Source organism: Phymastichus coffea, unplaced genomic scaffold (assembly GCF_024137745.1).
Source record: "Phymastichus coffea isolate CEN01 unplaced genomic scaffold, Cenicafe_Pcof_1.1 PCOF00012, whole genome shotgun sequence".
Lineage (NCBI taxonomy): Eukaryota > Metazoa > Arthropoda > Insecta > Hymenoptera > Eulophidae > Phymastichus > Phymastichus coffea.
Genome location: NW_026706823.1, coordinates 6,337,352 through 6,363,035, shown reverse-complemented (window position 1 = coordinate 6,363,035; position 25,684 = coordinate 6,337,352). Strand labels below are relative to the sequence as shown.

General features: G+C 35.0%; 1 protein-coding gene across 1 annotated transcript in view; it reads left to right on the top strand.

Moving 5' to 3' along the window:
- The window catches only part of LOC131672745 (inositol polyphosphate 5-phosphatase E), a 229,977-nt gene that overhangs the window by 146,752 nt on the left and 57,541 nt on the right, over positions 1-25,684 (top strand). Inside the window, exon 3 of the mRNA XM_058950173.1 lies at positions 7,137-7,593. Within this exon, the coding sequence (XP_058806156.1) occupies positions 7,137-7,593 (457 nt within the window). The remainder of the gene's footprint in view (positions 1-7,136; positions 7,594-25,684) is intronic.

The following is a 25,684-nucleotide window of genomic DNA, read 5'->3' as shown; positions in this document are numbered from 1 at the left end:
ATCGAATTATTTCACCGACCACGCTCCGTCAAATTTTTGTGTACGTCTCAATATTTGATTTTCTAAGCTTAAAACTAAAAAAAAATAAAAACGGCCCTGGGGATTATTTTAATTTTTGCAGAGAGTTACTCAGTAAGTACCGTAGAATCTATTTATGCAATAAAATTGGATGTGCTCTTCACCTTCGATTTAAAGGCACTTCCAGCGCACCGTGAGAGGTTGGTTAAAGGGATAGCGCCTTTATTATATGTAGCGCGTTTAAGTAGATAACTTAGTTTCTTACCTTATTATGATTGGATTTCAGAAGAGGTTTTTACAAACAGTCTCAGGTGTTTGCGCTTGCTTTACGATTTATTGTTTAAAGACAATTTTTATAATACTTAGCAGAGTATCATTCCGGTTCTGAGTAGCCGGATAGTTAGACTTAAAAAAATAACTCAATTAGTACTGCGCGAAACGTATGCTGTGCGAACTGAATTGCTCTGAACTGCCAAACTGCTGAACTGTACTATCTTTTGCGGATCCTGATCCAGCCTTTTTATACCGTAGGCTGATGTACCCCTTCCTGTGTTTTCGCCGAATTAATAAGCGGTGAGTAATATTCGCGGAAATATTATGGAGACGTGCTTAGACTAATCTATCCCGCTAGATAGATTACAAATGTTCCCGGGAAGGTTGATATCATAGGAAATTAAATTACCGATACTCAGTTTGTTACCATAACCCGTTATTTACTTATCATAATTCGTCACGTACTTATTCTTTGTATCGACGTGACAAGATCTAGAAATATAAAAATGAGAAATCAATTGAGTGATATAGATTATGAAGAATGCATTTTGGTTAGTTTTATTAATGCGAAATTAATTCGGTGTTGGTTTTGCGGCGTGGTTACCTGTTAAATATGAGAAAAATTTGAGATTAGTGATACAAGAAAATAAAAAGATTGAAGTTATGTGGCCAATTCGTTGTGAGATAACAGCCAATTCAGCAGGCTTAAAAAAAATTGCAAAGAGCAGATATTGAAAAAATTGTAAAAATTCTTGCTCACGGAGGTGAGAAACCAATTTTATATGATTAATATTACTTATTCACTTGTATTACTTTTATATTTGATTCCAGATTGGATTTCAATGAGGCAATCATTAAAAGCTTATATGAAATACTGTAAATTATATGTGACAAAAAACTCTAGGAAAATTGTAAAAAACAAAAATAATCAGATTTTTTCAAATAAAAAAAAATGAGAATTCAGTTGCAAACATAGAATTAAAAAAGAGCAAAGAAAAAGTAATAGAATTAGAAGAAGAAGAAAGTAAAGATGAAAATAAGAAATTAAGCAATAGGCTAGAAAAAAATGAAAAAGTATTGAACAATAGTTCAAAAAATAGAGTGAGGAACTTAAAGCTTTTGGAAGCGGTAGACAAAGAAGAGATATGTTATTTATTTTAATTATCAAAATGTGCAAAAACTTGAAAAGAAAAGGCTTTCAATATACGGTAATCTATCAAGTGAAAAATCATAAAATGGTATTAGTACTTGTAAATTGTGATAAGCAAACATTTGAATTTTCAAAGTTTCAAGTTTAAAAGCTCCAGCTAATATAAAATGTATACATGAATATAATAAGAGAGTTTTTTTAAATATATTGTGCCTATTGAGAATCAAAACCAAGTATATGGTGCAGTTTTATCAACAGTTTCAAATACTGCTATTTAGATACATGTTGTTGAAAATAAATTAGGTTACTGAAAATAAATTAGGTTATGATAATTGCTACATCTTGATACAACTGTTGAAACCATGTCTCCTAATTTATGTGCACATAAACAAGTCTTACTCATCCATTCAAATTCAAATAACGAAAAAACATAATATATTAGTGCGCTATTGTCAAAAAATTTTGTCACAAATGTTAGGATTGATACAATTCAACATCTGAATATAAAACTTGAATCAAATTTTATAATTTGCCTGAATGGCTCAGGTAATTTGATTAAATTCCTAACAGGAGAATTAAAAATATTATGTATAGATAATTCAAATGATTATGTGCCATTGCAATCAAACATGTTGAGAGGATTAGACAATGTGATCAACATTATGTCAGAAAATGAAAGAATTTGAAGAAAAGCTTTCAAATATATAAAAATCTATGAAGAAAAAAACTATAAAATTGTATCGCTACTTGTTATCTGTGAAAAATAAACATTCAAATTTTCAAAGTTCCAAGTTCAATTCAGTTAAAGTTCTCTCAAAAGTTTAATAATAATCAAAGCAAGAAAGAATCTGATTAAGAAGTTTTAGTACAAATAAAAGATCAAAATAATTTAAGAATTCAAAGATCAGTGAAAACTTAAACATTAAAAAATTGATTTGCAATTTGATTTTGATGCCTATACAATATTTTTATAAAAATACTAATTGATTTTGGTCAAAGAAATTATTAAATATAATTAAACAAAACTTGAAATATCAATAAACTTATAAATATATGAATGTCTATTTGGAATTGCATTCAATTTTTTTTTCAACTACATAAAGTGTTTTTAATAATTGAATCATTATTAATCATTTGTAAGAAAATGTTAATTATATGAACCCAAGCCGAAATTAGCTGAGATAGCCTCAAACTAACTATTGCATCAATGTCATAGCTGAAAAAAAAATTACCCTTTTTTTCTTTTCATATTTGCAATTGTTTATAAAAAGTTATTTAAATAAATTATCAAAAACAAAAAAAAAAAAAAAAAAAAAAACCCGGTAGGCCCGGGTTCGATTCCCAGTTCCTGCTGATTGATACAAGCACCACTGAAAAAACCTCCGTTGCTGATTAGCACTGATGAAGCATAAATAGAGCGACGTTAAATAAAAAAAAAAAAAATAAAAAAAAAAAAAAAAAATTATCAAAAATTTCTCTATTTCAAAAAACTAAATATCGGCAGTCGACTTTATGGATTAGGTTCTGTATAGATATGATCATCATTACAAATAACCAAATGATTATTAGAGATAACAAATTAGAATGTGATGATTATCAATCGTGAACTGGAAAATTTTTTCTATGTTATTGATTCATACTTAGATAAAAAATTCCCAATGACTCAGACTATGTTACGACACAAAATTACAAAGAGTTTTATATTAGTTTCTTCATAATTTTTCTCATAGAATTGATTACCGATTTAACCCATTACGCCCCAAATAGCTCAATTTTCACTGACTTTTTATCTGAATTTTTATTGAATTTTTTCTGTGTATTTCATATGGAAAAAAAAAATTTGAAGTCATGATGTTTGATTAATGACGTTAAATTTTATGTTCTTTGTACACCGAGTGTCTAAGTACACGCGTGATTTTAATTGAGTTCCTTATGGTCAGATCATTCAGTACTTTTTTCGTCTCGTTGACCAGTGCTGACCTGACCGGATTCTCAAGTATCTTTATTGAGGCTTACCTGCAGTGCAGATTTTAATAACTCTGTTTTCCGTTGTTTATTGTACCAGGATCAAAGAACACATCTTTATAGCGGTCATTTCCGCTTAAAAGATAGTGTTGTATTCTCTCAGGCCATAGACTACATCTTATCCTTACCTACGTCTACGTACGCCAAATCCTGTGCCTTTGTCAGATTTGGATCCATCTGTCAACCACATGTCTCCATGTTCCAGGGTTTCGTTCTTTTTCCATTTTTCCCTTTTAGATATATATCCGTTTTAAAACGTTTCCCAAATTTGCTAATTTTCTCTATTCTGCCGTACTGTACACTTGAAATGTTACTTTTCCTCAGAATTTTGCAAATGGGTGCGTGCCTATCTTTGTACTTTCTTCAGTCCTTGACGCACATTATCTGTCTTATCCATCATTATTCTAACAGCGGTCATGGATGTGCAACCCTTCAATTCGAAGATCTTTCTCATGGTAACGGCCTGTTTGTAGTCCACGACTTGGCTTACAGTTATCTTTTCTGTGATCTTTCACCATACTATGCTGCGTAGACCAGCTTCAGTACCAGTATGGCTCTACTATAGATCCATAGTACTTTTGGTCTCTATCCTGCCCCGACTACCGATCTACATTGCATAAATATGTCTAATCCTTTCTTACTCTATTGTTGTTGGTATTTTTTCCAGCTTGGTTTTTTTTTCCAAGTATAATCCTGAATATTCACTTATATATCGATATGATATGTTAGAGCATATATATGGCCATTTATAAAAAGAAATTCTAATGCCCCATAACTATAATCTAGCCACCCATAAACTTGGCCTCAGTTACATATTTGCGTAACATGAGGGATCTTTTTCATTTATGTATCGAACGAATGTATTTGAATTGACTATTCATCTCGTTTTCATCGAAAATGCTGGTGATTTTTGGAACAAAGTTCTTTATGTGAGGTTGCGGGAGGGGGGGGGGGTCCTTTCCGTAAAAATGTAACGCTCTCGGCCGTCACGAAATTCGAAAGATTTTTTGTAACGAAAGAGAGAACGGAAAAGATACGATTACAGCTCTTTCGTACACTTTTTCCCCGCGCTCCTCTTTCTACAAGCTTAGCATATAGCTTGTTATGTTATTAACATTTCTATAAGCCTTGAATGGTTTAGATAAGTGCGTATAACGATAATTTAGCAACAATAAACAAGTTTTGTTAAGAAAACTAGTAATAAACAATTAAATTTGTTATTGAGAATTTTTTTCGTCATTTTTTCCACATTTCGCTCTGCGGTTTGAAAACTACTGATTTTACCAATAAAAGTTTCAAATAAAAGTTGTTTCTTATTAAATTGTCTACAAAAAGGTCAGTGACGGCACCTCTCTAAGTTTACTTTGTTTACTTGTAAATTAAGAAAGATCACAAAATTCGACAAATATTATAATGCAATTTTTGAACGAAAAAAAAAACATTATTTCATTTGTTATTTTGCACTCTAACTTTTCCCATAAAGCATTGCCATTGTTTAACAGAATTTTGAATAATTTGACGAAGACGAATGTACATACTTATACATCTGGATTGATTGACAATGTATTTGACATTCAATATTGAGCGGCTCATTCAGTAACTGGCAATGCTCCCAATTGTAACTCAATTATGGTTGTAGCGCGAGAAATTGATCCTGAAACTAAGAATTACATCTATGGTATTACAATAACTTTAAGTACTAGTAAAACTACATTTGCCTTTTCTTTATAACACCTTTTGTAATTATAGATACTGTCTTCAAAATGTTTGGCAAAGGATGCAAAATTAAAATGAAAATAAATAAAGCTATATTGCACAAAATTTTTGTAGCTAGAAAAGAGTTAAAAGAAAAGAAATATGGACAACACGAGTCTAAGAATTTGTAGTAAATGAATGTCGTGGTGTTTATTTAATCTATTTAACCATTAATTTATAAACTTAATTTTATTATTGAAAAAGACATGTTTTTACTACCAAAGTGATAGAGTTTGTGATTAAAATAAGAAAGTTTATTTAGTTACCGATAAAGTATTCACAAAACTGATATACGAGTACAGGGTGACCCATTTTAAAGGAACCACCCCGAAATTTTCTATGGTTAGCATTCTACAAAAAAATTGTTCAGACAAAAGTTGTTTGGGAACAATGAGGGACACCTTTCCCAGAAATCGGATTTGACCTTGAGATTTATTTTTAAGGTCATTTGAAGGTAAAAGAATTTTTTGAATAGGAACCTATAATTTAGATCCCGATTCGGAAAGAGCAAAAATTTCTCTCTTCTAAAAAATTAATATCTCAATATGTATATGTATAAATACATATTACGCTATATAATATTTGCAATGTTGTTGTAATCTTAAAGAAATATTTTAGATCTCTTTAGATACATATAAATTATATAGACAATTTTACTGTTTGGCTGATCGAGAAGACTTTTAATATTGAAGGGGAGAAGTAGTTTCATTCTCACTAAGGAATGGACCATAGTTTTTCTTTTCTCATCGTAAGTTGGACATTGCCAAACCACATGATTAAGGTCTTGAATGTCATGAGCACATTCACAAGTAGAATCGTTAATTGTTGATTTTGACAAGCGATGACTTGAGGCTGTGATAGTTGCTACGGCTTCTACACATCGTTACAATAAAATCTCTACTGGTTTTCCATGTAGTGAATTTGGCAGAATCTACTTGAAAGTTTTTAAAATATTGAACCCCCTTGATATGCCTTTGAGCAGTAATTATTTTTAGCATTTCTGCTGCAGCTATTGTTTTATTCATTCATTTTCAGTCCGAAAATGGAATATTTTTGACAATAGGCAGTTGTTCTGTTACCCCTTTGCTATAGGAGTCATTACCATCAATTCATAGATGTCCCGGGATCTAGTATAGCATTACCGTAATTCCGTACGCGTCACTGTAAAAAAACGTTAAATTACATTTTTTCAGAGTAGAAACACGCACTTCCAATCGACAGCTGGATTTTGTTGCCAGCTGTGTAAATTTTTATGGTCAGGAACTCCGAACAGTTGGTTAAACAATTGGCTTGTTATTTATTACAATTATTCAAGGAATCTGTACATGTTTTGGTTTTTCTACTCTTGTATTATGTTTTCATTTCCTCACTTTACATTGTTTATATATCCGCTTGCAGCATGCGCATATGAGACTTTGGTTTAGCGATGTTTCCTGTATTTATTATTTGTTTTGATTTCATGTGCGTTTGCTTCGCTTTCTTTGTTTTTTTGTTTTCTTCTAGGGTGTTTCTCAACTTATTATCATAATTTCATATTATGATAATATCATAATATGAAATTATATATCATATTATCAATGTATCATAAAAAATAATGAATTTTACTGTCTCATGTACTATCTAAGCTTTTTTAACGAAAACGCAAACTTATCTTGTTAATGATCTGTTTTGAGAAGACTCAGCTAGATACAATATACTAACATGTAATTTGAATCTCTAATCCTAATAAATAATTAATTACACTTCAAATATTACAAAAGTAGATTGACCCGTGGAGGGAGTAATTCAGATGTTAAAGCCGAATAAATAAAAAATATAAATAATTTTTACTAGTTTTCTTTTTAAAATTTTAGCAAATTATATTTTATAAAATTTTCTAAAATTCATATAGTAACACAATAATATATTTTTTCAGATCTCAGAATTAACTTCGATGTAATTTTTTATTTTGGAGATTTCAATTTTCGTCTTAATTTACCAAGAGAAAACGTAATGAATCTAATTCGCAAAACACATTATCCAACTGAAATTTCTGTAATTTCATCTCATGATCAATTAAAAATATTGTTGGATACTAATAGCATACTACAAGGATTTTGTGAAACTGATATTACATTTCCTCCAACTTATAAATTTGACTATGGAACTCAAGTTTTAGATTCAAGTCAAAAAAGACGAACCCCATCTTACACAGATAGGATTCTTCATAAAAATAAATTACAATATTTTTTGTGCAATCTCGATCATAAACTCATCAAAAGTGGAGTAATGTTGACTGATATTATATATGATTCTATTCGTAATGTTCGAACATCGGATCATAAGCCTGTTTATGGTATTTACCACATAAATTTCTTTACTGATATCTATACGTAAGTATATTAAAAACAATATTTTTGCTACACTACACAATTTTTTCTTTTCTTAAAACATACATACACAGATATAACGCAATACAAATTAGTTATTTTATAACCATTCACTTTCTGTACTTAAATTGTAGAAACTGTAGTTTTTATTTATATTAATACGTTATCAGTAATATGTATATATATATTAAGTTTCATTCGTTATGTCTCTCTCTCCCCCCTTATGTATTAATATAACTATTATTCTATTATATTATACTATATTATACTTAATATATATAACAGCAGCCGACGCAGCCGAAAGGTGAGAGAGAGAGCAACAGATAGTCGTGTTAGAGAAAAAGAGAGAGAGAGCAATATGCCCTAACATACGTCGCGCTGAAAGCGTTTCGACAGGTCAGGACGTGCGCGACTAAGACTGAGGGAAAGAAGGGACACCGCAATTAGCTGGTGGACTTGAGGCTGACAACCCCTGTCTCTGTTCGCGCGGACAATTTTAGCCTTTTTCTTTATTGTACGGCAGTGCCTTGCACGGACTTAGCTAAGAAACCAACGGTGCGTCTGAACTAATTCAAGAGCCCTATATTCCGCCACCACTGTAACCAGTTATTCAACCCGCGAGGCAATGTAGTGTAGATACTAGTGCATCGATATTTAGAAAGGGCATGGCCGACGAACATGTAAGTACCATCTCGTGATTAGGCTCTCTCTTTTTGCTGCGTTGCTAACGCATGATGCCTTGTACCCTCTAAATATTTTCTTTTGTATAATGCCGATGTTATTTGCATTTGTTTCGTCTTTCTCAATTGTCTGAATCTTTTCCCATTTCCCAGCGGTTCCGCTGCGTTCGTGTATACATATTTCGCCCTTTCACTACGCCAATCCACGACGCTCTACGCGAGCCACAAGACGAATATATTGTAATTGCGAATTATGAGGCTTGGCCACACATATGACATTGCACTTGCCTTGTGGCGTTCAACTGATAATTTTTGCCGAGCAGTCCACCAAATAATTCTCTCGATCATAACGGCGAAGGAATTATAAAACCGGTTATATATATATATATACGAGGTGTGTTCAAAAAATACCCGGAGTTTTTAAATTTCGCGGGTCTGGAGAGTCCGATTGTCAAAATTTTTTTTTATTGTGTTGGTATACATGCCCCTGAAGTATGATAAAATTTTCAGCTATATTCACCGTTTACTTTGTCTGCGGTAGTTGCTAAGTTTTGACGTGTTTCTATGAGCTCGGCGATTTTCGTTTTTTAAAAGAAATGGATCAAAGAATTTGTATTAAATTTTGCGTAAAAAATGAAATAAAGTGTAACAAAGTGTGTGAAATGTTACAAAAAGCCTATGGTGAGTCTGCTATAAAAAAAACAAGTGTTTACGAGTGGTGTAAGCGTTTCCAAGATGGCCGCGAAGACGTTGAAGATGATGAACGCTCCGGTCGACCCAGCACGTCAACAATCGATGAAAATGTGAAAAAAGTGGAAAAAACGGTTCTGAATGATCGCCGAATCACAATTAGAGAAGTTACTGATGAAGTTGGCATATCAATTGGCTCATGTCATAACATTTTTTCAAATGTTTTGGGCATGAAACGGGTGGCAGCAAAATTCATTCCAAAACTGCTGAACTTTGACCAAAAAAACAATCGCATGAACATCGCTCAGGAGCTGTTAAAGGACGTCAACGACGATCCAAGTTCGCTTGAAAGGGTCATAACTGGTGATCAAACATGGGTGTACCGTTATGATATCGAAACCAAAGCACAATCGTCCACGTGGAAGCATTCAACGTCACCAAGAGAGAAAAAAGCAAGTCAAGTTCGATCAAATGTGAAGGTTCTGCTTACAGTTTTCTTTGACTGCAGGGGCGTGGTGCATCATGAGTTCTTATCACAAGGTCGTACGGTTAATAAGGATTATTACCTTGAAGTTATGCGACGTTTGCGTGAAGCAATCCGAAAAAACGCCCCGATTTATGGAAAAACAATTCATGGCTTTTGCATCACGATAACGCACCTGCTCATTCGTCGTTACTTGTTCGTAATTTTTTGGCCAAAAACAATACCGTAGTCGTGCCCCAACCTCCATATTCACCAGATATGGCTCCGTGTGACTTTTTCCTGTTCCCAAAGTTGAAGAGACCCATGAAAGAACGGCGTTTTTCCTCGATTGAAGAAATAAAAGTCGAATCGCTGAGAGTGCTCAACGACATACCAAAAAGTGAATATCAAGAGTGCTTCGAAGATTGGAAAAAACGCTGGCATAAGTGTATTATATCTGGGGGGGATTACTTTGAAGGGGACCACATTGATGTAAATGAATAAATAAATATTTTTTTGGAAAAACGATAATTCCGGGTACTTTTTGAACACACCTCGTATATATATATATTGTGACGCTAAACGTCTTATTAGCGCTAACAGCCCAATCATGCGGCTGCCTGCGAGGGCAGCACCTACCGTTTCGGGAAAATGTAATGAGGGTATTCGGCACGAGACAAGACGGAACGTGCGCGTATGAAAATGAACCAGTCGAGGATTAGAACCCGCACACTCAGCTGCTGCTAGTGACAAAAGAGAGTTTTCACCGAGTTTTCCAGAGTGCCGAGACGAACTGATTAGAGCAGAGATAAGCCGTGTCTTCGCCTGACGGAGACGAACGCGTGTGAGCGTGTGTGAGTGTTAGGTTTCGCCATCGACGGCGAAATCGAAAGCGAGAACCGCGTGGTCATGGAAGCGGACTTCCCCGAGATTTGGTTGCGAATTTTTTTTCTTTCTCGTTCACCGTACGACTTCTAATAAGGTAAGCTGGCCAGCTTAATTTCGCGATTACTGGAATTGCTATTAACTCATCTTTCGTATTTCATAAGAAGCGTGCATGTATTAACTCGGCAAATAAAGAGCGGCGAGCGATCCGACACTGCATGTTATTGTCGCGCGCGCGCTTTGTAAACATATACACGTGGGCCGAAAACATTGCAGAAATAAGAGGTAATGAACGATCTCGCATGTGATATTGACTGTAATTCTGATATTATTTCGTGTTAATTTGTTGACTGACACCCGTTCCCTCCTACTCTCCGATTTTAGAATTTGAACGTTTAGGTAATCCCGCGCGCTCTTCGATGCAATCGCGCGCATAATTAAAAAGACGGTTATCTACCCCGTTACAATATAGATACAAGAAGCGGGTATTTTTACATTTTATTTTTTTTCTTCGGATCTCAAAATGATATCGACACCGGGTTTCCGGCATTCACAATTCTGGAAAATATAGTTTCACTATGATTTTTTCCAAGATTACAGACTTTTGGAACCTAACCTAAAAAAAAAAAATTTTAAACTTCAAACTCCTCTCAAATTCAGTCATATCAAGGTACAGGCACACATTTTTCAGAAGATATTAAAAATTATCTAAGAAATCTCCTTAAATTGGTTTGAAGTCGGTTTCAGTAGTGCGCCACCTTCAAGGATGCGAAAAACTTCGTTTTGTGGTAGTTTTTGGCCCTTCGCGCTCTACCAACGGCAGCTTTGGTAAAACTAATGTCACCATTACATTCTACGGGAAAAAATACATCAAAAACATGTATTGTATGATCTTTCTACTATTTTCTACTCTGCGGCAAACAAAAGAATAACAATGGCGGCTACGCCAGGCATGCCAAAATGGCCTCCCGCCTCCCATGATTTATACCTTTAAAGCTAATTATCAAAGATTTTATCGATCCTTACATATATTCTTTTATGATTTTTCCCGTACAATACGATGGCCATATTTGTTTTACCGTTATTCAATTTCGTGAACAGCTAACGGACGAAAACCACGTATAAATCATGTTTTCAGTCGTTTATCAGCGGCTTTTCGCTGTTAGCGCTTCACAAAAATCAGCTTCGGTTAAAATGACGTCACAATCATATTATATGGAATGAAAGACATTGAAAACATGTGTAACTCCATTTATAGATGTATTACGAGCATCTAAAGAATCCAATGACGCAAATCCGTACTGCTATAGAACCATGAAAAAACCAATCTTGTCCTCGTCGATTCCCTCATTGCTTCTCAAAAACACTCTTGCGTCGTGCTAAACGTACACTGCCGCTCACATAAATTTGACCACTCCATCAAAAATCGGAACCAACCGATCTAAAAAATTGAAAGTACGTTTTGAAGCTTGTATCAAGTCCTTCAATATATGATGAAAATATTTCAAAAAATAATGTTTAATTAATTTTTTATAAACAAATGAAAAAAAAACTTTTCAATTTTTTTCATCCATTTTCATATTGGCATAACTTTGTTAAAAATAATCGGATTAAAAAAAAAACAAAATAGAGGTTAAAGCTATGGTAATACATACAGTTGCAAATAAACATAAGTATTAACTAAAAAATAAATACAACTATTCAAATAAAGTGAAATACGTCGAAGATTTATTAAAATAATAACGAACTTCAAGCCATCAATTTCATATTATAAATAACTTCATACAACCAAAAAACATAAGTACGTTATCATTAAACACATTAACAATAACAATAAACATATTACAAAAATTCACTTATTGACATAATTAATCATTTTTAAGTCATTAACTTCATTTTATAAATTATGATCAGTTACAACAATCATAACTATCAATTATTTGTCACACAAAAAATAACTTCTTTGGTCTTCTTTATTCAACTAAATAAACATATCACAAAGTAAACAAATTTAAACTTTTTTTTTCGTCAAAGAATCCACCTTTGCTTTTGATTACAGCTTCGCACAACCGTGGCATTCTCTCTAAAAATTTGTCTAGTGTTTCTGTTGCTATTTTCTCCCATTCATCTTATAGAATTTCCCATAAATGAGCAGCTGAAGTTGGACATGATTTACGTACTTTTCGATCAAGTTTTTCCCATAACAATTCTATAGGATTCAGATCCGGTGACTGTGATGGCCATTCCGTAACTCGTAATGTATTTTTTTTCTTAAGATTTGCTAAGTAATTTTTACACATTTTCGCTGTATGCTTCGGATCTTTATCTTGTTGAAAAATAAAGGATGGACCGATGAGTCGTGTACTAGACGGAACCACATTATATTGTAAAATTTTTTTGTACTTCACCTTTACCAAAATTCCATCTACTTTTTTTAAATCACCGACTTTTGAATTTCCGAAGCATCCCCATACCATAACTAACCCACCGCCGTGCTTCACCGATGGAATTAGACAACTTTCCAAATATTTTTCGTTGTTTTGCCTTCGAATATACGTCCGACGTTTAGAACCAAGAACTTCGAATTTAGATTCGTCACTCAATAACACACGTTTCCAGTCACTTAAATTCCAAAGCCGATATTTTTTAGCATTCCAATCTCTTCTTTTTGTTTACTTTTTTTAATAATGATTTTTTCTTTGCAATTCGGCCGTGTAAACCTTTTTCAACAAGTCTTCTTTTAACAGTAGATACACTTATTGGTGTGTCCAGATGTTCATTAACTTGAGCCGTGATTTCTGGAGCTGTGAGACGTCTGTTTCGAATACTCAAAAGCGCTATGTAGTCATCTTCTTTGCTGTAGTTTTTCTTTTCTTTTTCTTTGGTTTTGTAGCGATGTTTTGTTCAGTCAAAAACTTCTTTATGTTGTAATCTACAGTGCCTTTAACGATTTGCAGTTCATTTGCTATTTTTTGTCTACTATATCCAGTTTTATACAAAATAATTATTTGCAAACTTGCTCTGTCAAATGCTTGGCCATGGTTATCGATCGATCGAGATCCGTAGACAACTAAGTAAATCATCGATTAAACTTGTAACTCTCCTTGAACCATGGTCACGAAAAATTTTTGTAAACACAAGACACTGTTTCGCATATACATAGCAGTGTATTGCGGCGCAGAAATCCGGCAAAACTTATAGTCTTTACTTTTATATCAAAGTATATATATGCGTGCATTCATTGTATACGAACTACTATTATCATAGGTACGATACCATTATAAAGTAGATTGTATACCGATTGTAAAAATTATCCATTATTTATTGTAATCAATACTACGTATACTCGTACAAGTCGTATTACTCATTATATAACATTTCACTAAAAGTTTAATAAATAATTGTAAATAAAAATCTTTTTTTCCTGGTAAAAAAAAAAATTTTTTTTTTAAATTTGAATATTTTACGTTGAATTCGTATTCGATGAGTAATAACGCATAATTCTTGCTCTTATGATTTTTTTAATTTGACTCATAGTTTTTGAGTTATGAGCTGTTGAAAAAAATGTGATTTTTTTTACATAAAATTAAAAAATTCCCTAAAAAATAAATGAACCGGAATTCTGCATCGCGCATTTTAAAGAAGAGTACCATAGCTTTAATCTCCATTTTGTTTTTTTTTAATCCGATTATTTTTAACAAAGTTATGCCAATATGAAAATGGATGAAAAAAATTGAAAAGTTTTTTTTTCATTTGTTTATAAAAAATTAATTAAACATTATTTTTTGAAATATTTTCATCATATATTGAAGGGCTTGGTATAAGCTTCAAAATGTACTTTGTATTTTTTAGATTGTTTGATTCCTTATAGAGGTACAAAACTTCAAAGTTTGACAGATTTTTGATGAAGTAGCCAAATTTATGTTAGCGGCAGTGTATGTTTTTCATATATTCTTCCTAGAATACGATGCATCGTATCGTCAGCATTTACGTATTTATAATTAAAATTTAACCTTACGTGTAATCATCTCTGAATACTCTATATAGTTTTCTGCGACAGTAAATTCTAAAATCTCTTGATTACAACTCAGAGGTATAGGCGGATTAAGATACTCATTTTGATTGGTAGTAAGTTCTCAATTCGTTTATACCCTGTGTAACAGGCTGCCGTTTAGTCTATAATCCTGCAGACGTACCTTTAATTGCGACTAAACGACCCCTTGTTATCTCTGTGCACAAGGCACAGTAACCTACCTTGCCTCGAAGTGCGCCTGTGCAGAGTCTCTTCACCGTTCCGAGTTGGGTTCCCCCAACTCACCGCTTGGCGGCGCTGTCGCCCCTTGCTAGTAGCGCTCGAGCGGCCGCCACTGGAACCTAAGTTGAAGATCCGCGTCTACCTGCACTCGCACGGTTCGTGCAACGCAACCGGCGAATTCGAAACGAATGTAAATAAACACGGGCGCGACCTCCGGACAAAGGAAAGACACAAAAACGACTCTTTGATTCGGTAGAAACGGTAAAAATGCACTTTATTACTGCAATTAACCTACACGGGGAATTGGCCGAGAGACTTACGCACGCACGCGTGAATGACAACACACGCTGATCGAGAGAGAGAGAAAAAACCGCGATTACCGCGAACTACCTGCTCGCACGCAATAAATAAATTCTCCTCGCGCACGCTGCGCGGGATCGCTCGCAATTTTACAACAATTAACAGGGGAAAGAAGGTGCACCTACCGCGATATCGATGAGGATACGGTGGCCAACCGTATCCGAACAACAAGTTGCTAGACGCCGCTTCGATGCTCGCTGTGCTGCCTCGTAACTGTTGCCGCTGTTGTTGTTGCTGCTACCAATGCTGCTGCTATTGCTGTTGTTACTGTTGCTGCTACTGCAGTTGTTGCTGCTACCACTGCTGCTGCTGCTGCTGCTGCTAGCACCCACCCACGCACTCCAGTTCGCAATGTCAATTGACAAAAACAACGAAAACTTTGAACAGCGGAGGTTAGATCGGCACGCACGGACTGAGTGGCACAGTCATACTGCCTGTCGGAGCCTCCCCTCCCGGTCATTGCCCCTTACGCGCTCTCTCTCTCCCGCGGACCGAACGCGGCTCCTCTCGCTTAGCCGCTCGTTAACCTCGCGCGAGTCTACGATTTCGGTAATCGTTGCACCTGTAATCAGTACTAAAGTAATTAACAGTGAACGATAGGGAACTTACATGTTTTTGATTTTCAATTTCAAGAGTATATATTGTTCGAAACATAATTTGAATAAATAAGAAAAATTATGTTTGCATCACATTATTGAGTGAAAAACCATTCTTGCAAATATGTTTCAGAAGTTACAAATATTCTTATAGTTTAGATTAGTGCTTTATCATATATCCATTTATATGATAATAATAGTTTCTGTCGAAGTAGATTGGCTATGAGTCCCAAATCACTATGAGCAAAGATTTTTTAAAGATGCATAAACTATTTGACAGTTACATTTTCCATTGAAACTGAAGTGGATTAATTGAATTATAAATGAAAAGGTTTGACAGATTTCAAAATTATTTTTACTGAAATATTTCAGATCAACATCTCATTTTGTTCTTTATAAAGAAGTTTGAAAATATTGAGACTAATTGAAAAATAAATAGCTTGTAGAAATGTATTTAAAAATTAAATATTATTTTTTAGGTTCTCGATTCCCATATTTTTCATTTTTTGAAAAAATGCTTCACCGCTCTTGCATTCTCTAAAATGAAAAACATTATCTTGTTCTTGCTATCAGCTTATTCAGATTTAAACAAAGATTTCTGATATTTATAAAACTTGGCTTTCCCACTCATAAATAATATAACAATATGAAAATAAGAATCATTCAATTTCCTAACTCGCTTAATAAAAACGAATTGTTTCCTTCATTTTTGTGTAAACCTTCATTTCATGTTTATAATATACTAACAATCAACACAAAACTTGTTTTAATACCTAAAAATCAATTGATATATAATTATTACATTGTGTAGATTTAAAAAATAGATTTAAACATTGATTTGTTTTAAATACAGAACTTGACTTTTCCACTAATAATTTTTAAATTAAAAACAATCCGGTTGTTTTGAAAAATTAATTGAATTAATTATTGAAACAAAGAAAATTACTATTTTTTTATGCTTAATTTTTTTCAATAACAATCTGTTTTAGTACAAAAAACAATTGTAAAAACTATATATGAAAGTGCCTTGTATAGGTATATATCTAAACCGGTGTGTTCTGCAAGTCGACGGGTGACGTACAATATTTCGTAGCGATCATTTTTGTTGGACGACAAATCTCATGTTTAATATCGATGATGTAGTGTTTTCGTTTAGGTGGTTTTAATGTCGATAACAGTTAGGACTTATCAGTGACGACTGGTACACGAACACTCTTACTTAAGTATGATTTGCTTATGACAAGAAAATGTAATGATTTTGTTAAATCGAACTCATTGATGGCCTCATCTCAAATATAATATAATAAGACAGTTCCTTGTCAATTGCGATAAATGTTAGTTTGTGGTAGATCGTACATATGTATTCTACGCATATGTGCAGTCAGTTTGCTTTTTTCTCATTCATTCAAGTTCCCTATTATTTATAAGAACAATTAGTACATATCTTCTGTTTGTAATCAATACATTCATAGTCTTGATAATCATGTCTTATATCAGTGCTGATTTATTATCATTTGATTAAATTAATATCATGTATTTCTCAAACAGGATTGACCATTACAATGGACGACACAGAAGAGCCGCCGATAAAAAAACAATGCTTAAAAACAAATAATGCTAAATGCGCTAAATGTGATAAGTTCATTCGCAAAATGAATGGAGTGGCTTTATATATTACCAGTCGAAAAGAAGCTGAAGATTTTAATAAAAAATATAGTTTCTCCGTTGAGAAAGATGAAGTTATTTGTTCAAAGTGTCGTTGTGTTCTTAGAAATCTCAGAAGAAAGCAAGGAGAAACTATTGCAGTACCCGTTGAAGAAAAGACACTAGATCCAGTCACTAATAATGTGGATACAAGTGATGCGATTTCAAACCCTAGTGAAATGCAACAGTATATGGGTAACCTCACTTTATCAAATGATAGTTCATCAGAAGTAGCAGCAAGTTCTAATCGAGGTTACTTGAATGAAACTGATAGCCAAAGTTCTACTCAGAAATCGAGGGAAAGCTCTAGCCAAAGCTCTAACGATACACCAGGCTTCGTTCTAGCCAGTAAACCCGAAGTTAAATATGTACTTATGCCATTTTCAAGAGTCGTCATTAGTCATCGGTACTGCTCTAACAGGCTATACGTTGCACAATATTAAGGAACTTGAAAGTATGATGAAATCAATGAGAACATCCCATAATCGAAATATATTGCAAGCCATAGTTATATTCTTATTCAAGATGAGGACTGGTAACTCAAACAGATGTATCTCTGCGATTTTTGGTATACAGGAACACCAAGTTAAAAACATCATAGATAGTGTATTGCAATGTTTTGAAGAAGATATATTGCCTGGCAATTTTGGATTTGACTCTCACAATAGACATTTTTTTCATGCCCAAACAGCTGAAGCGGCCAAAAGGCTCCATGATTCTGAAATCGATACGCTATATATAATATGCAATGGTACATATCTACATCATCGAAAGAGTAGCAATAATGGTTATCAGTGTAAATCGTATTCCGGCCAGAAAAAAGTTCCACTGTACAAATCATTCACTGTTACCACAACCAATGGTTATGTAATGGATGAACCTGGCCCATTTACAGCAAATCTTAATGATGCGTAAATTCTAAAGCTTTTCCTGGATCAACCAAAGGGTCTCAAACGGATTTTAAAAAAAGGTGATATTTTTATTCCTGACAAGGGATTCCGAGATATTGTAGATTGGTTGATCGAGCAAGATTTCAAAGTATTAATGCCAGCACTAAAAGGTAAACGATCTCAACTCACTACACAAGAATCAAATTTGTCTCGCTTGGTAACCAAACTCAGGTGGGTTGTTGAAGCCGTTCATGGGAATATAAGACAGACATTTAAATTGTTACATCATTAATTCTATAACGCTTCATTACCAAAAGCCGGCCTGTATTGTAAAATTGCTTGCTTCTTGAACAATCGATTTGGAAAAAGATTGAATTCCGACGTAGGGTTGTTGGACAAAATCATACAGAGAATAAATCTCACCAAGAATATAGAAAATAGGCTTGTGCCTTCCAAATCCAATCGATCGCTGAGCTCCGTCAAAGAACCTTTTGTTGACCACACTTATCTATGAGGCGGCTGTTCTAAACTTCAGCTCGTGCCTCCCTTAATTAAGCGGCCTTATTATCCTGAGCTAGCGCCTAACTGCCTTCCTTTTCTTCGCACCTTTTCTTTTTGTCGCCACATGCCTCTTCTCTCCCCATTCTTTCCTTCCAAAATCTTCGTCGCTATCTCTCTCTCTCTCTCTCTCTCTCGTCCATAGCGCCACTTTGCCGGCCGCAACGCTCATCTCTTCTGGCCCTGCAACGACACGGGAATGAACTCTTTGTCATCGTATATGCTCGGTCACTGTGTTCTTGCGAGGAGAGTGCCGCGCACAGGGCTAGTGAACACACTGTAACCCTATCACAATTTCTTCAAACAAGGCCAACAGAAAACGTCAACAGCGCAATATCAGTCGTCATTAAATGCTTATCGACCGTGGTAACTATAAATTCAATATAGCTAATAAGAATAGAAATGCAGATGAAAATGTTTACAGCCTACTAGTAGTGCTATCAGTTCGTTCATGTAGGTAAACAATGAAAAAACAAACTTGTAAAACTTCTTACAAAGTGAAATAGTTCGTACAAGAGAAAAACAAATATTCGAATCGTCTTTCAAAGTTGAATGGTAAGTAAAATACTTTATCAGATGAAGTTCGGGATGAAAATTGGAATCAAAAGAAATTGCCATTTCAGAAATTGTCTTCAAATGACTTATTAGACTTTCCTGAAATGACAAAAGAGATATGAAAGTACTTTTCACAGGATCATATCAGTTGTCACAATCTGTTTCTTATTTAGCCGAAATGATTTAAGACGATAATACTCTTATGCTAAGTTACGCCAAAGAAGAGCCCAACATAGTACGATTTGGAATACGCTTTAGGCATATCAACAGCAAAACATACAAGTGTTACGTACACTACTGTTCGAATACTGTTGGCATCAGTGGCATTAAACGATATTGCTGTAGTTGTGCCAATGGAAACCGTACCGAAGGATGTTGTTCATATGTAGCAGCTGTTATATTTTACTTGAATCACGCTCGATATTTGTCAAGGATAATTAATCCAGCAAGAGTATTAACTGAGTTATTCGATTATGAAGAAGTTGAACCAGTTATCGAAGACGATAGCGAAGACGAAGATTAAACTTTCTATTTGTAATATACAGTTGTACCATGACCATTCCTATATTTTCATGAAAAATCGATATCAATTAGAAACCTCATTGCCGACACATCTCAATCGCTGCAAGCTCGTAATCCCTGAGTAATTTCATTCTTTGTCAGTAATTCTTTTTATTGATGAAAACAACTGTACTTGAATATTTATCAGTTATGGGCAAATAATATAATTTTTATCAATTAGTAAATTTTGCTGAGATTATGGATTCGAAACACGACTAATAATTTATATGTATCAATAAAATTATATATATGATCACATTCTGGTAATAAGATTCAACAATCCATTTTAATACTCATAATCATCACTTAAGGTTATTTATTGTAGATCAATAATATATAAAAAAATATCGATAATTGATTAATGAATTTTTTTCACTTTTACCTAATTTTTAATTATAGATACGTAAATGCTGACGGTACGATGCATCATATTCTAGGAAGAATATATGAAAAACATACGTGTAGCACGAGGTAAGAGTGTTTTTTAGAAGCAATGAGGGAATCGACGAGGACAAGATTGGTTTTTTCATGGTTCTATAGCAGTACGGATTTGCGTCATTGGATTCTTTAGATGCTCGTAATACATCTATAAATGGAGTTACACATGTTTTCAATGTCTTTCATTCCATATAATATGATTGTGACGTCATTTTAACCGAAGCTGATTTTTGTGAAGCGCTAACAGCGAAAAGCCTCTGATAAACGACTGAAAACATGATTTATACGTGGTTTTCGTCCGTTAGCTGTTCACGAAACTGAATAATGGTAAAACAAATATGGCCATCGTATTGTACGGGAAAAATCACAAAAGAATATATGTAAGGATCGATAAAATCTTTGATAATTAGCTTTAAAGGTATAAGTAATGGGAGGCGGGAGACCATTTTGGCATGCCTGGCGTAGCCGCCATTGTTATTCTTTTGTTTGCCGCAGAGTAGAAAATAGTAGAAAGATCATACAATACATGTTTTTGATGTATTTTTTCCCGTAGAATGTGAAGGTGACATTAGTTTTATCAAAACTGCCGCTGGTAGAATTGCAAGGGCCAAAAACTACTACAAAACGGATTTTTTTGCATTCTTGAAGGTGGCGCACCACTGGAACCGACTTCAAACTAATTTAAGGAGATTTCTTAGAAAATTTTGAATATCTTCTGAAAATTTTATGTCTGTACCTTAATATAGCTGAATTTGAGAAGAGTTTGAAGTTTAAAATTTTTTTTTAGGTTAGGTTCCATAAGTCTGTAATCTTAGAAAAAATCATAGTGAGACTACATTTTCCAGAAATATGAATGCCGGAAACCCGGTATCGATGTCATTTTTAGATTCGAAGAAAAAAAATAAAATGTGAAAAAATCTGTTTTTTGTATATATATACAAGGGTGGTCCGATGAGTACTTAGCCCACAAAAGAAAAACGAAAATTTGGGAAAAGTGGCGTTTTATTTTTCAACATAATCTCCTTTTAGTTCGATACACTTGGCCTAGCGATGCTCCAACTTCTTTAACCCGCCTGAAAAATACGTTTCCTCGAGGTCTGAAAAGTAGGCTTCCGTGGCAGCGATTCCTCCTCATTCGACTCAAATTTCTGCCCGGTGAGTGACTTTTTCAAGTTTGGAAACAAAAAGAACTCGCACGGGGCTAAATCTGGAGAATACGGTGGATGATGCACCAGTTCGTAGCCTAATTCGACCAATTTGGCCATGGCGACGGCAGAGGTGTGAGCCGGTGCGTTGTCATGGTGGAAGAGCACTTTTTTCTTCGCCAAATGGGGCCGTTTTTTCTGCAATTCGACGTCGAATCGGCCCAATAATTCGGCATAGTACAGCCCTGTGACCGTTTTGCCCCTCTCCAGGTAGTCGATATAGATCACACCTTGTGAATCCCAGAAAACGGTGGCCATCAGCTTTCCGGCCGATGGGGCAGTCTTCGCCTTCTTCGGAGCACTTTCGCCGGGTAAAGTCCACTGTTTCGACTGTTCCTTGATCTCTGGTGTATACCAGTGGATCCATGTTTCGTTGACTGTCACGAAACGACGCAGAAACTCTTTGGGATTACGCTTAAACAGCGTCTGACATTGCTCTGAAGTTGTCTCACGGTTGCGCTTGTTGTCCGGAGTGAGCAAACGCGGTACCCATCGCGCCGACAGCTTTCTCATACCCAAAATTTCATGCAGAACATGACCCACGCAGTCTTTTGAGATGCCTACGATCTTAGCTATCTTGTGCACCTTCAATCGTCGATCTGCCAATACGATATCGTGAATTTTTGTCACGTTATCCTCCGTGGTAGCCGTTTTCGGAGCACCTGGATGTGGCTCTTCAAAAATCGACGTGCAACCACGTTGAAACTCGTTAAACCAATTTTTGACGGTCGCCATCGAAGGAGAAGAGTCACCGTACACAGCATCCAAGCGCTTTTTGATTTCGCTGCGCGATTTCCCTTCCAAAAACAAGAATCGAATCACCGACCGATACTGCTCTTTTTCCATTTTTCAAAAATCAACGGACAAACATGCTTTCACACGCTTTCAAAAATAAACTACAACTCCGATGCACAAAGTGACCTGGCCAGCCGCGAGGCTGGCCATATGGTGAACTATGTGCATCATCCATGTTTTTGCTAAGCGGATTATAATCGAGCTTCCTGAGAGCGTCGTGATCGCAACCGCCAGTAGATAAGCAATGTATGTTCTGGAACACAAAGGAGCCGACAAAGGATGCCGCCAATGTATAAGGATACGTGTATATTCTGGGACACAAAGGAGCTGCCCGATGAAGGTGTGAAGGTAGTGACACCTTTTAATTTATGGTCAGAGCCAATGGTGAGTGTCTAAAAGGCATTTGATGTACCTCTGACACCTTCCGCGTGCCAGTGGGCCCCATGCTGAGTGTTAAAGGGCATTTGATGTTGGTTTGACACCTCGCGCGCGCCGCCAATGTATAAGGGATATGAGTATGTTCTGGGACACAAAGAGGCCGCCCGATGAATGTGTCGCGATAGTGACACCCCATGCCGAGTGTTGCATTTGATGTTCGTTTGACACCTCGCGCGCGCTGCCAATGTATAAGGGATATGGGTATGTTCTGGGACACAAAGAGGCCGCCCGATGAAGGTGTCGTGATAGTGACACCTTTTAATCGCGATAAGGTGAGACCCCATGCTGAGTGTTGCATTTGATGTTCGTTCGACACCTCCCGCGTGCCAGTGGTCCCCTTCGAGGGGACCAGTGCCCCCCCCCACCCCCTCCCCCACCCGTCCACCCACCCACCCACAGAGGTTGTTAAGGTAGGATGCTGTAGAAGTCGGTAGGGTGTTTGGTAAACTATATGCTTATGCTGGCTGAGTGTGGACCCTCGGAGAGGGGGTAGCGTCTCTAACTTGCTAGGCGCGTACACCGTATAGTGCGGATGCTGTTTTCTCTCTCTCTCTCTCTCTCTCTCTCTATCCCTCTCTCTCGCTCTCCTTCGATAGTAGGGCGCTATGGGGCCCCTTCGACAGAGTGAGACCCCATGCTGAGTGTCTAAAAGGCATTTGATGTACCTTTGACACCACCCGCTGAGTACCTAAAAGGTAATCGATGTAGCTTATGCATTGAAGATGCGTCGCCAATGCATAAGGTATATGCGTATGTCCTGAGACAGAAGCCAGTGGGCCCTTTGACAGTGCCCCCCCCCCCATTCACCCACTCTCCCACCCACCTACAGAGGTTGTTAAGGTAGGTTGCTGTAGAATCCGTTGCTAAGAGTCTAAAGAACAACCGATGTTCCTTTTTAAATGAAGATGCGTTCTAGCAGCGTGCACTATCCTTATAATAGTGTGCTGGGTCGAGTTGATACGCGTCCATACAAGTTTTACGAAAATTTTCAAAAATATCGGCCAAGAGTAATATGTCAGTTTTTAAATATAAATCAGAATACTGTCCTAAATCAATGATGTCAAATGCATTCCACACTTTTTGAGCATGCTCATAGTCAGCTTCAGAGATGTTGCTATCTATCAATTAACTATGAAAATCTTCGATAGGTAGTAATTGAGTCTGTTTTAATCTTTCAAAACTGTTAACATACTCATATGGAAAAACGCCTTTTCTCTTCAATAATTCTATTTGTGTTTTTGTATATTTATCTATCTTGAATTCATTGTTCTACGATATTTAGTTTGGTTAAGTATGAAGACAGTTTTCCGAGAGATGATGGCGTAAAACGAAACGAATCAATAAATCGAAAATTTATAGTACTACCGTCCACGTGTTTTGTGAAAGCTATATATCTTTCCTTGTTTTCAGCTAAAACAGTCACATTTCCCTCAAGATCAGAGCTAGTAGCTATTTCTTTTATTATAAAATGAGAATCATATCCAGTAAGGTTATGGAAGACGACTGGTATAAAATAAGGATTCTTATAATTTAAATTACAGGATGCGTGAGCAGCACCTCTAAATCGGCCCGTCAAATGACAATGATCTCTAACTCTTGTTTCATCATGTTGAAAATATTTTCTACAAATATGACACATTTTGCTCATCTTGAAATCCATTTGATTACGCCATGAAAGATTCATTTCTATTGCATTCTTATATATTTGATCCATTTCATCTAACAAAACCTGAAATTGTTTGATAATCCATTGTGCGGTGATTGTTCTTCATTCAGTATTTTCCATACATTTTAAAGACTGATTTGGAGTCTACATAACTACATTTTATATAAAGCCCCATACTAAAAGCTTCATGATCTTGGAAGGATCGTCCATTATTTACAGGTTTCAATAAGCACTCTAAATCAGCATAGATAATAAACGGAACCATTTCTTTTCGATCATAATGATTAAATTTTATAAGAGGAAAATTAGGTAGATTAACTATATATTTATTTAATTTTGAACAATCTGTCTCATGAATATTCAATTTTTCTTTATTATTAAAATAGTGGAGACAGCGTTCACAGAGATAAATTTGTACAGTATGTTTCGTTACTTGACTTCTAACAAGAGCAGATAAGTTTTTAATCCGTACATAGTGGAATTTTAATTTGAAATTATCATTGTTATTTGATCTATGAGATTTTTCTGTTTCATTCTCATCAATATAATCGCTTTGTAGTAACAAAAGATTTACATGCTTATCTTGTTTTAAAGTTGATATATAATATGTTGAGACTTCGAATTTAAAACCGTATTTTTTTAGTATGTATAGAATTATTGAAATACTATTTAATTTTTCAAATTTAGGAATATTCTTTACCTCAACAGGAAAGTTTATATCATCGAATTTCAATTCATTCGCAAAGGGCATATAATTTTGAACTCTTTCGCTATGAAATCTAGCTGGATGAAGACAGGCAAGCACAGCCCATTTAAAACATTCATTATCTGTATTTTGAACGTTGATAATTGCTTTTTTATCTGCTATTTGTTTTGGTAGTTGAATATATGAGCCAGGTTTGAAAGGATTAAATTTATTTATATTAACAGTAATACCGATGATAGTTTTTAATGTCCAACCGGAATCTTTTTCTTGAAATTCTTATAAATTTTTAAGTATAACATCTTCAATATTTTCTGTAAACCATAATTTAAGATCTGTCGTTATATAAATAGAAACATTTTCGGTGTTGAAGTACTTTACTTGAATGTCCTCTACATTATCTTTTATTACGGTAAATTAAGCTGACATTTCTATATTTATTTTTAGAGCATTATGAATTGAAAGATATTTTGGTATTTTTAGTTGTAATAGTTTATTTGATGCTTCAAGAATGACTTTATATCTGTATCTTCTTGATTGGCTATGAATGCAGTAATGATACGTTTTTCAAATGCTGAATTTATTTCACGCCAAATAACTCCGTCCCCTTCAATTTGGTTTGGAATGACTCGTAATGAATTAATATTTCCAC